Here is a 12,238-nt window from a genome sequence, read left to right on the forward strand (position 1 = left end):
GAAATTCCTATCTTATCCTTTATAGTTTGGTAAGTTGGACAGTCACTTGAGGGCTAGACGAACATTCAGGTCTCACCTGGATTATGAAAATTATGGTAATCAAGAATAATCCATCGTATAATCAATCATGCTTCGATCAAATTTTGAATATATAATTTTGACTGTTGTTGACTCCAAGTTGACTTCGTTTGATCGACTTTGTGAGATTTAGAATGATTGAGCTACGAGTTTGGGGTCCTTGTCCCAGTTGAGAATGCTAGGATTCGTCTAGAGAACCATAAAGCGATATTTGAGAGCCTGAGAACATTTGTTCAGTGATTTTAGAGAAATTTTATTAAAGGGTTTTAGTTGGAACGACTTTGGGATGTGACATTAATTATTGATTTCCCTTATAATATATAGTCAATTGCTAAAAAATTAATATCATCTCATAATTACTTCAAATACAAATCTATTAGTGCAAATTTCATGTCCCGTATATAACAAATTGTTGATAAAATTGTAAGATTTGACTTTTTCCTGGATTAAGTATACATATTCGTCTTGTTCTTCAGCACTAGTTCAGCATTACTTTTTAGCGAACAAACAATATTTTTCTCTCACAATAAATCAGCATAAGCCAAATTTCAGCGAAGCGAAAAGGGCCATTATTTCTAAACGAAGTTATAAATACGCTTATCATTTTCTAGACAGAGTGAGTTACGTATTCCGCAAGTAGTACTGCCTATGTAGACTCCTAGGAATATTTTCTTCCCAATTCGAAGATCCTTCTTGAGTTCATTATCTTCTAATAGTTAGCTAGCTAATAGGTCATATCTAATATTAGCTAGCTAACTATTAACTAACCTATTAGTTGGAGAGTGTTTGGATACATAGCTAATGAAAAATACTACCAACATAACGATTAACTGCTATTATCTGATTTGTTCTAACTAGTTATTGTGTAGAAGTTCGGCTAAGAGATAACTGTTAACAAATAGCTATTATCTACATAGATCCAAACATGATCTAAAGAGAGGTCACCGTAATCCTACAAGAAAATGAACAATGACACGGATGAAGCACGATATATTATGGAGTAGAGTATTTCTTTCCTAGAAGCACAATCACCTTCCCTGCTCGGCTGCTCCAACACAAAACACAAAGGCAGCACCAGCCGTCTCGGTCGCATGGAGCAGTGCGCCACTTTTGACCGTTACCACTTACCCGGACCGTCCTCCTGCGATTATGCACGGCGGCAAGCGAAGAATCGCTTAATTACCGTGCACTTTGGGCCATAATTGATCCTACTTATCCGGACCCCACTTTGGGCCCTAAAGTAAAAACCCTGCAGTCTGCGGAGAGGGCGTCAGGCTATCTCAGCGACACCCAAAATACAGGACTATTCGTACTATAGTTAGCGCTTACCCTATTTGATATATTTTTTATCAATAAGACATAAAAGAGAATCGTTTCTGTAAATGAATTTTTAGAAGAGATGATGTCCATATTTAGATTGTATTTCTCAGGCAATTTAAAATAGGTCTCTTATAGTATATATATTCTATTGGAGACTAATTCTAAATGTCTTGCTAACCATTTTAGATTTAGACGTGTCGTAGCTCAGAAAGCACCCAGGACCATGTTTAGTTCCACTGAATTCTCAACTTTGACACTATCTAGAAAGAAGATTCTCCATCACATCAAACTTGCGGTACATGCATGGAGTACTAAATGTTGATGAAATCAAAAACTAATTGCACAGTTTAATTGTACCTTGCGAGACGAACGTTTTGAGCCTAATTAATCAACGATTAAACAATTATTACCAAATAAAAACAAAATGTCACAGCGTAGCTACGTAGAATCTGCCGTCGCCGAATTGGCCCAACTAAACATGGCCCAGGCTGCCAAAAGCGCCGAACCCCGTTTGCCCCTCCTCCCCTCCACGCATTCCGCTACCCATGGGCCCACACCACATCCTGCCCTACCCCGCGGGGTGGCGCCCACCCGCCCCGCTTGTCCTCCGCTCCCTCTTGAAGAGCGTGCCCCGCCTCATAAATAAAACATCGAGGAACCCGAGCAAATCGAAGAAAGCTGCCGGCCTGCCGCTGCCTGCCGTTCCTGCTAGCAGTTGCAGCCCCCGCCGCCGCGGCCGTCGGAGGAGGCGAATCAACCGCGGCTGTCCCCGGCGGGAATACAGCAGGCGGCCCAGGCGATTGAGTATTCGAGTCGGTTCCGTCCCGCGCGCGCCGATGCGGATCCCGCGGCGGAAGGGCGGGGCCGGGCCGCTCGCTGTCGGGGTGCCCAGCAGGCGGGTGCAGGTGGCCGCGGTCTTCGCGCTCGCCGCGCTGCTGGGGGTCTCCGTGCTCTACGACAGCGCCCACATCGTCGCCTCCCTGCGGAGGCACGGCGGCCTGACGAACTACGCCAAGCTCTCCTCCTCCGACAACGACGGCGCCACCGCCGTCTCCAGCGTCGCGATGGTCGGCACCTACCGCTCCTGTTCCTGCTAACCTCTCGCAAGCTCGGTTGGTTGGCTGCTGTCTGTAAGCTAAACCTACGGTGGTTTCCGTTTCTTCGTGCAGGAGGAGGAGGAGGCGGCGGCGGCCGTAGACGCGCTCGCGCCGGCGGCGCGGGCGGCGGAGTCGGCGCCAGTTGACGGCGCGGATCGGGCCGACCCGACCCCGCACGAGCGGCAGGAGGAGGGCGCAGCGAAGCCTGGAGCGACGGCCGGGAGCTCCCTGCAGGACGCGCCGCTGATCGAGGAGGCGGTGCAGGGAGGGAGCGGAGGCCACGGCGACGGCGGCGCGCAGGAGCAGCCCCCGGGGACCTGTGACCTGTACAAGGGCCGCTGGGTGTACGACGAGTCCCGCGCGCCGCTGTACAAGGAGTCCGACTGCAGCTTCCTCACGGAGCAGGTCACCTGCACGCGCAACGGCCGCCGCGACGACGACTACCAGAAGTGGCGCTGGCAGCCCGACGGCTGCGACCTCCCTAGGTACAACCACCGCCTTGCTTCCTTGCTTGCCTGCCACTGCATTCCGTTTATCCTTTTCCCCTTTCTACACATGCGGTGTCTATACGTATACGTGTACGTCGGCGTACGTAGGGTAGGTGCGTGCGCGCTTTCGCTTGCGGACTGGATTACTGGAAAGCGGGTTGTGGACGCGTGCTCCGCATGGGCGGCTGCGGGTGGCCAGATCACTTCGCGCTTTCTTTTCTGTTTAGAACCTGCGTCTGTTGAGCGGATCCGTGTCTGCATCTTTCTTTTGCGCTCTGTGTGGACGTGGTGATACGCCCAACTTGTCTGCGGATGCGCATTTGCGCCAGGAGTACAGGTGTATTGTAGCTATCTCATCTTGTTCCAATCCATGTCTCAACACCATTACTCACTATAAAACACTACCAATTGCCCCAATTTTTCATGATTGTAGTAACAACTAATTATGGATGAAAAATAATACAGCTTCCAGCATTACCAACATCTCATAGTGTAGCCTTGCTGTAACTTATAACCCTTTCATCTTACTGTTGCAATGGTTGTCAGTGCGATCTAGAGTGTTCATGCTTAGTTTTCGCAGAGCTCTGCCAATGTCGTTAGTAGCCTCAAATTTTCATCAACGCAAGTGGCTGTACAGGGTTGCCCTGCATCTAGACTGCAGAGTACGTTAGGTGAAGTTGATCTGTTAAAGTTTGTGCTCATTAGCTGTGTTTCTTGGCAACTAAGATTTGTATATGGGGTACTTAATTTGTTAGGTGTTATAATTGATGAGAAAAAGAGACCGCACTCACATCAAGCTCTGGTCTTTCTTGTAATATATTAAGCAATTTATTGTTTGATAGAGAAGTTCTGTTTGTTAGAGAAAGTTGAATGTGGAGGTAATGGGTTTGGAATCTAAAAAAGAAAAAGAAAAAAAAACAGTGGGAGTTGTTGCATGACGTGGCATCAACTTCTAGTTCTAACTAACTGCTAACAACTATCTGCACTTCAAATATTTGTTGGTAAAGCATCTCCAAGAGTATTTCTAAAATTTACTCTTTAAATCATCATTTGGAGAGTCATTTGAGTAAAATCGTTTTCTATATCTTTGTACCCTCCAACAACTTCTCTATATCTTGTGCGCACTCTAAGGAGCCATCTTCTCTCTCCATCTTTGGCTAGCGAGAAATTCGGAATAGAGGATGTCTATATTTGAAGATCCAATTAAAGAAGCTGTTGGAGGGTATTTTTCCATCAAAATCTCTATTCTGATAAACTATGAAGGATATAAAGAGTCTCTTTGAGTTGCTCTAAATTGGTGAATACCCTACTTCATACTAAAAAATCAACCAAAACATGAGCTAATAATTGAGCAACATTTGTTTATATACCCAAGAACCTTTCCAATTGGGTAAGGCTGGGCTCACATGTATCAGTGTTGAGCACAATTAGTCACACTCACATCACAGTTTACTAATTGTTAGTATATTTATTTTCAAATGCATGGAGCTTATAAGCTCTTGAGCTTACTTACAGTATTATTCACTCCATATAATTTAGGTAATGCATTCAGTAAATATGTAGCGTACAAGCAAGCATCGTTACTTGCATGCTCTTTGGTGTGATCTGTTCCCCTGCTACATATTACATGACTAAACCTTCAAAACATAGGAAATTTATCAGAAATTTGTACTTCACATTGAGTCACATTGATCAGTAGCCACCGTGAATCTGGACACAACTTGTGCGATAACTACTTCCCGAAATTCTATGACATGTAAGTTTTGTTGCATGTTGTCTATTCTATGACAAGTGAGTTTTGTTGGATGTTTAGTGTCCCCACCATGGGCCATGGTTGTATATTTCAAGTTGGAGAGAAGTTATGCTATGCATCACTTTCATGCAAATGAATCAGGACATTTGATTTAGGGGCCCTCCTGGTTTGAAAATGCATATAATTATCATTATGGATCGTGCAGATGTTAAATTGTAGAAAAGATACTGTTGAAAAACCCATAGATTTGTAGCTCAGCCAGAGTGTTGCAGAACTCAGGCCGCGTTTAGAAGCCAAAAATTTTTGGTTTTGGGTACTGTAGCTCGTTTGTTTGTATTTGGCAATTAGTGTCTAATTATGGACTAATTAGGTTTGAAAGTTTCGTCTCGCGATTTCTCACCTAACTGTGCAATTAGTTTTTTTTTCATCTACATTTAGTACTCCATGCATGTGCCGCAAGATTCTATGTGACGGGTACTACGCAAAATTTTTTAGGAACTAAACAGGGCCTCACATGAAAAGTCTTGTCAAATCCATGGTGGCCTAAGCTTAATCTTGAAAGCAGATTCACATGTATCTTGCGCAAATTTTGTTATGAAACTGATGTGTGTTTTGACAATTCTGTTACAGATTTGAAGCTAAGTTGCTTCTGGAGAAGCTGAGGAACAAAAGACTGATGTTTGTGGGGGATTCTTTGAATCGGAACCAGTGGGAGTCCATGGTGTGCCTGGTACAGTCAGAGGCTCCATGGGACAAAAAATCTCTTGTCAAAAATGGTTCTCTTAATGTGTTCCATCTTCAGGTACTTAGATACTTACTCATCGAGTAGTGGTGGAAATCCATTAGAGATCATAGAATAAACGAGCATTGAAGATCCGGTTGGAATCAGCCTTATCAAATGGTGCTTGTATTAGTAAATCACATTGCCAGCCTCAATACTTAAAAAAAAGGATAAGAATGCTCAAATTCTGTTTATGCTGAGATTTTACTCTCTATCTTCACTTATGCATCTTATGGTTAACCCTGATGGAATTATTTACATGGAATGTTTCAGGAGTACAATGCAACAGTTGAGTTCTATTGGGCTCCTTTCCTTGTGGAGTCAAACTCAGATGACCCAGACATTCATAGCATCAGTGACCGCATGATCAAGCCAACATCGATCGCGAAGCATGCAGCAAATTGGGAAGGGGTGGACTACCTGATCTTCAATACTTACATTTGGTGGATGAACACACCACAGATGAAAACTTTGTGAGTAACTGTAGACATTAATCCTTGAATCCTCGCGAACAATGAAAACAGTGTCTGACCAATGGACCAACCTTAGGATTTTTTTATTTTTATTTTATTTTTACGTGAACGTGATACGAAGATCTTTACGTTCTGGATATGTTTGATTCTGCTTACACAAGCTACCTTGACTACAGGCATGGTGGATCTTTTTCAAGGAAACATGTTAAGTATGATGAAATAGAACGTGTCGAGGCATACCGGAAGGTCCTCAAGACATGGTCTAGATGGGTAGAGGCGCACATAGATCCCAAGAGAACAACGGTCCTTTTCATGAGTGTGTCACCAGTACATATGCAGTAAGTATCTCATGATGCAAAATTTCCCCCAACATTGGTGTTGCTTTCAAAATACAGGTTGTCATGATGCTATTTTTAGTGTTAATGCCTTGGACCATTTGTTGTTGCACAAATGTACTACTCTGGCGATGCTGGGTCTGACCACTGGTGCCACATTTATTGTCTTGATCTAGGAGTGAAGGTTGGGGCAGCCCCAATGCCATAAAATGCTTCTCCGAGACACAGCCAGCAATCAACTACACGAAAAAATTGGAGGTGGGCACGGATTGGGATCTCTTCGCGACTGCTCAGCGCTTGACGAGGTCGATGAAGAAGGTACCGGTGCACTTCATCAACATAACTGCGATGTCGGAGATCCGCAAGGACGCGCACACCTCTGTGCACACGCTGCGGCAGGGGAAGCTGCTGACGGCGGAGCAGAAGGCGAACCCGAGGAAGTTTGCGGATTGCATCCACTGGTGCCTCCCTGGTGTGCCGGACACGTGGAATGAGTTTGTTTATGGTCATATCGTGTCGAGCCCGCCGCCGCTGCAGCAGATAACCGAGGATCAACCTCACAGATGACAGCTAGAAATACCTGGTAGCGCAATTTAGTGAGAAGATTCGTGATCGAGGCCATAAGTTATTTTTTTTCTAGGTTTAGAAGCCTATGCTGCTGGTTCACCTAAGCATTTGTTGGAAGGTAAGATCGCAGTATAGCCAACGAGCAGCTACGATCACCTGAGGAGCCTTCTCGGCAGTGTCTGAATGTGGTTGTTTGAGCCTCTGTGAGGGGAATGCGCACTTCTGTGCAGTGCTTCTCGTGTTTCTACCTGGCACCGTGGCATGTGTACATAATTTTACCAGAATCCTTCGTGAAAATTGAAATTGTTTCTATTCGTGTAGCAATATTTTCTCTAAAATGTGCCAAAAATTTGCTGTTGAGATTTTCATCATTTCGTGTGATAGCTAGCACCGACAAACATTACTACAACTTTGTGCATCACATAAGCCACGTGCATTGTAGAGAATTTTAGGAAATGCGTTTGTATTACGCATTTGTATTGTGGGCCCATATATGACTACGAGTAGAGAAACTTGGAGCAAGTTCATTCTTCAAACTAAAGTTCAGAACCCACACACCAAAAAAATAAACTGAAATTGAGTTGGAGAAACATTGTTATGCACAAGTCTCTTCCTTAATTCCATTTGCTAACGTCTATTCGTCCATTTTGTATTTTCGATGAACGTCTCTTCGAACTGGTACATCATTCACCTGATCCTGTTGGTCTTCAAAAGGTGTATGGATCGACCCAGGGTAACGAAAAGGTCGAATTCCTTCAGGAATTAAGACAGATTAAGCAGGGTTGCTGTTGACACAAAAATGTGCCAACTTGGAGATTGAACAATGCTAATAAGTTCTTGGCACCAAGGAGGTATTAGAAAAATATTTGGTGCAATGAAATTCAAAGCACAAGCAAAGAAAAGGACGGAATTGGGCTTGCCCTGCCTAAACCGGCCATGCCGGTTCCTATGCCCCAATCCGGCTAGGTCGGTTTCTATGTTAAGTGCCCAGCCTGCCACTGTGCCTGGCAAGAAGAAACTGGCCAGGCCGGTTTTCCTGCCTTGTCCCGAACTGATTTGTTTTCAAATCAGTTTTGGATCTATTTTGAACGTGAAAAACTTGGAGATTGCGTTTGGAACTTGTTTCTTATTGGGATAAAACCACCATATTTATATAAACGAGAGGATCACGGCCCATTGAGGATTTCAACTTCCAACCGTCAAAAAACACAACACCTACCCTTTTTCCCTAACTTTCACTCTACCTCGTTACTCGTACGTCATGTCTCCTAGAGATATTTGGCGGCATTCTAGGTGGTCTTACCGACCCTAGGACAACCTCCATGTGTTCCTCCCCGATGCCTCTTCCCGGGAGGTGTTCGGGAGTCTACCAAGTGAAGAAAGGGCTCAAAATCAGCCTAAGACTTCTCGGTTGGTTTCATCGGTTTGTTGCGTTCTTGCTGCAATCAAGGTCGTGTGCAACCTCAAGCGAGCTAGCCCTTGCTGGTGTGTGACCCAATTTGGCGTCAACACACTTTTTGGTGACTCCGCTGGGGAAGAAGAAGAAGAATAAGAACAAGATCCAATCTACTACCAATATGTCGAAAGACGGTAAGCCTGAGGATAAAGGGGATCACACCGATCCTTTCAACCCGAAGAACATCAAGCATCTGACATCAATCGACGAGCTTCCCAATGATCTTTGTCAAAAGATAGAGGCCAAGCAAGCTGCCGATCTACAAGTGTTCCTCGTGAGCTACAATAAGGATAGACGGAGGAAGTGTAAGGACTATGACGTCTAAGAGGGGGTTGAGTTAGGCAACTTAAAACTCTATGTCTAACTATGGCCTCTAGTTTCCAACCTAAGCAAAACCTATGCAAGAAGTGAACTATCTAAATGTGCAACTATGGTTTTGCTAGGTGTGTTGCTATCTCTACCGCAAAAGAGTTATGCAACCTAGGTTTCAATTCTATCAACTAGCCTATCAACTAAGCTAGGAAAGGTAAACCACACAACTAATGTAGCAATGAAAATGCGGAAGCTTAATTGAGATAGAAATGCAAACTCTGATCTCGTCGATGACTCCGGTATTTTTATTGTTGTATAGATAAGAGTGCAAGCTTCCTCCCTAGTCCTTGTTGGAGCCCCTCACAAGGACTAAGCTCCCAGTCGGGTAACTCCGTGATAGCCTCGGGCCTTCTCCACATGCAAGTGGGTCTTTGATGTGCCTTGTGGCAAGCTTCTCTCGGACCGCTTCCTGCCGCCTTTGCTATCAAGCTTCAGGCCGAAACACTATAGACCTTGTTCCCTCCGGTACACGGTGGCGACCACACCACAAACACAGTTGGTGTGGTCTCATAAGACTACAAGCCCCGCCGAGTACAACAATGGAGCGCGCAAGCACTGAGCTTTCTAAGGTATGCAAACCTCATTAACACTAGGCCTAACCTAGAGCAAGCGCAAAAAGCGGTGGTCAAACTAACCTAAGCACTTCGCAAAGCACCTACGCTAAGCACCTAATCTTCTCTTAAGCACGTATGGTGATTGGAGCACTTGGTGGTGTGTCTCAACACTCCTCTATCTTTGGCACACTCCAACTCACTTGTCTTGGCCGGTTGGGGTCCCTTTGATAGCCCCACAAACGAATATAGCCATTGGTACCCTTGGTGTTGAAAGGTCCTAATGGCTAGAGGGGGGGGTGAATAGCCTATTGAAAAAATCTACAACAACACTTAACAAACCGGTTAGACAATTATGAGGCGAAGCAAGTGTTGCGCTAGCCTACTAAAATAGCAAGCCACCTACCACAATTCTAGTTTATATTGTTTCTATCCACACAGTAGCTATGACACTACACTAGTTAGTGTGCTCTCCAAAGCTAACTAAAGAGTCACACTAACCAAACTAACAAGCTCTCACAACTAGCTACACTAAAGAGCTTGACAACTAGTTTGCGGTAATATAACGAGAGTGAGCAAGATGTTTATACCGCCGTGTCGAGGAACGAGCCAAACAATCACAAGAATGAATACCAATGAAGACCAATAACCTCGGAATCAAATGATGAACACAATGATTTTTTATCGAGGTTCACTTGCTTGCCGGCAAGCTACTCCTCGTTGTGGCGATTCACTCAATTGGAGGTTCACGCGCTAATTGGCATCACACGCCAAACCCTCAATAGGGTGCCATAGAACCAACACAAGATGAGGATCACAGAAGCCATGAGCAATTCACTAGAGTACCTTTTGGCTCTCCGCTGGGAAAAGGTCAAGAACCCCTCACAATCACCACGATCGGAGCCGGAGACAATCACCACCCTTCGCTCGACGATCCTCGTTGCTCCAAGCCGTCTAGGTGGCGGTAACCACCAAGAGTAATAAGCGAATCCCACAGCGAAACACGAACACCAAGTGCCTCTAGATGCAAATACTCAAGCAATGCACTTGGATTCTCTCCCAATCTCACAAAGATGATGAATCAATGATGGAGATGAGTGGGAGGGCTTTGGCTAAGCTCATAAGGTTGCTATGTCAATACAAATGGTCAAGACAGTGAGCTAGAACCGGCCATGGGGCTTAAATAGAAGCCCCCACAAAATAGAGCCGTTGTACCCCTTCACTGGGCACAACACGGGGTGACCGGATGCTCCGGTCATATTGACCGGATGCTGGACCTCAGTGTCCGGTCATGCGATGCGTGCCACGTGTCCCCTCTCTTCAAATGTTGATCGCCCGATCTCAACGATCAAGTGATGACTGGACGCAACAGCTTAAAGTGACCGAACACTGAACCCCAGTGTCTGGTCGTTTATAGTAAGCATCCAGAGATGACTTTTCATGACGCTCAACCGGACACACCCAGCGTTCGGTCACTCGGCGACTCCTCTGTCCACTACCACGTCAGCAGGACTGGACGCACCCTGTCAGCGTCCGATCACAGAGTGACCCATCATCCGGTCAGAGACCGACACTGCGTGCCCTCTGCTGCCATTGACCAGACACGCTGGCCCAACTGAGACCAACGTCCGGTCACTTACAGTGATCTTCGTCTTTTCTATCTAGGGCGTCGGTGGCACCGTTGGACTGTCCGCACTCTACGGGCGGACACTCCGCTGGTGAAGTTCCTAACCCTTGCTCAATTGTGCTAACCACCAAGTGTATCACCTTGTGCACATGTGTTAGAATATTTTCACAAATATTTTCAAGGGTGTTAGCACTCCACTAGATCCTAAATGCATATGCAATGAGTTAGAGCATCTAGTGGCACTTTGATAACCGCATTCCAATACGAGTTTCACCCCTCTTAATAGTACGACTATCGAACCTAAATGTGATCACACTCTCTAAGTGTCTTGATCACCAAAACAAAATAACTCCTACTATTTATACCTTTGCCTTGAGCCTTTTGTTTTTCTCTTTCTTCTTTTCAAGTCCAAGCACTTGATCATCACCATGACATCACCATCATCATGTCATGATCTTCATTTGCTTCACCACTTGGAATGTGCTACCTATCTCATGATCACTTGATAAACTAGGTTAGCACTTAGGGTTTTATCAATTCACCAAAACCAAACTAGAGCTTTTAGGTGTGCAATACTGCGTACCATCGGGCACCGCCTATAGGACCATTGAACCAATTTAGGTTAGGGTCCGACGCCCCCAACGGTCACTGATGCAGCTAACCATTGAACCAACTATTAGCGCTAGTTGAGGCTGACCTATGTGATGAGGACATCACTCCTTCATATGTACTCCCTAATCCTCCAACCATCATGCAAGGTCCAATGACCTAGGCTCAAATGCGTCAACTCAATTTAGAGGTGAGCTCGTTCTTAAGCGATCCTTTTCATACTTTTGAGAATAGTCTACTACCTAATGATGTTATCTTGCTTAGGAACATTGGAGAGGGTCATGAGGGACTTAGAGGAAGAGGTGGAGGCGTTGATGACCAGCAAGGACGTTCAACAGAAACCGGAGGCCCGGTCCAACATGATTTCGAGTCTGCCTCGGCCTCTAGGACCAGTCTGCCTTAAACTGGTCACCCAGGATTGGCTAATTTGATCCGGACTCCATTTTCGATAACCCACCTATGGTTGGAAAGCTAATTTGATAAGGAAGCCAATCCAAGTGGTCTCACATCAAAATCCCTTTAGAATCAACAGGAATCATCAAAACAAGTCAGCGTTCAGAATCTGCCAGGGTGGTGCGACACCATCTTTTGGTCCGTTGGACCGTGTATCGTGTTTGGGCCTATTAGGGGGCGCGTCCAGGGTCGGCGACGACCCTAAGACCTTTATAATCATACACCACTGCCGTCATTAGGTTTTGGGGGTTTTACTTAGATTAATCTGTCAAGAACAG

General features: G+C 45.3%; 1 protein-coding gene across 1 annotated transcript; it reads left to right on the forward strand.

The window, feature by feature from the left end:
* Nucleotides 1-2,060: 2,060 nt before the first annotated feature.
* On the forward strand, nucleotides 2,061-7,216 carry LOC136512933 (xylan O-acetyltransferase 5-like). The gene is made up of 6 exons (XM_066506937.1): nucleotides 2,061-2,465; nucleotides 2,568-2,980; nucleotides 5,367-5,538; nucleotides 5,791-5,990; nucleotides 6,167-6,328; nucleotides 6,502-7,216. Exons 1-6 carry the CDS (start codon nucleotides 2,235-2,237, stop codon nucleotides 6,890-6,892), a joined length of 1,569 nt encoding a protein of 522 aa, XP_066363034.1. The 5' UTR covers nucleotides 2,061-2,234; the 3' UTR covers nucleotides 6,893-7,216.
* Nucleotides 7,217-12,238: the final 5,022 nt, after the last annotated feature.

This window comes from Miscanthus floridulus, chromosome 16 (assembly GCF_019320115.1).
Source record: "Miscanthus floridulus cultivar M001 chromosome 16, ASM1932011v1, whole genome shotgun sequence".
Classification (NCBI taxonomy): Eukaryota; Viridiplantae; Streptophyta; class Magnoliopsida; order Poales; family Poaceae; genus Miscanthus; species Miscanthus floridulus.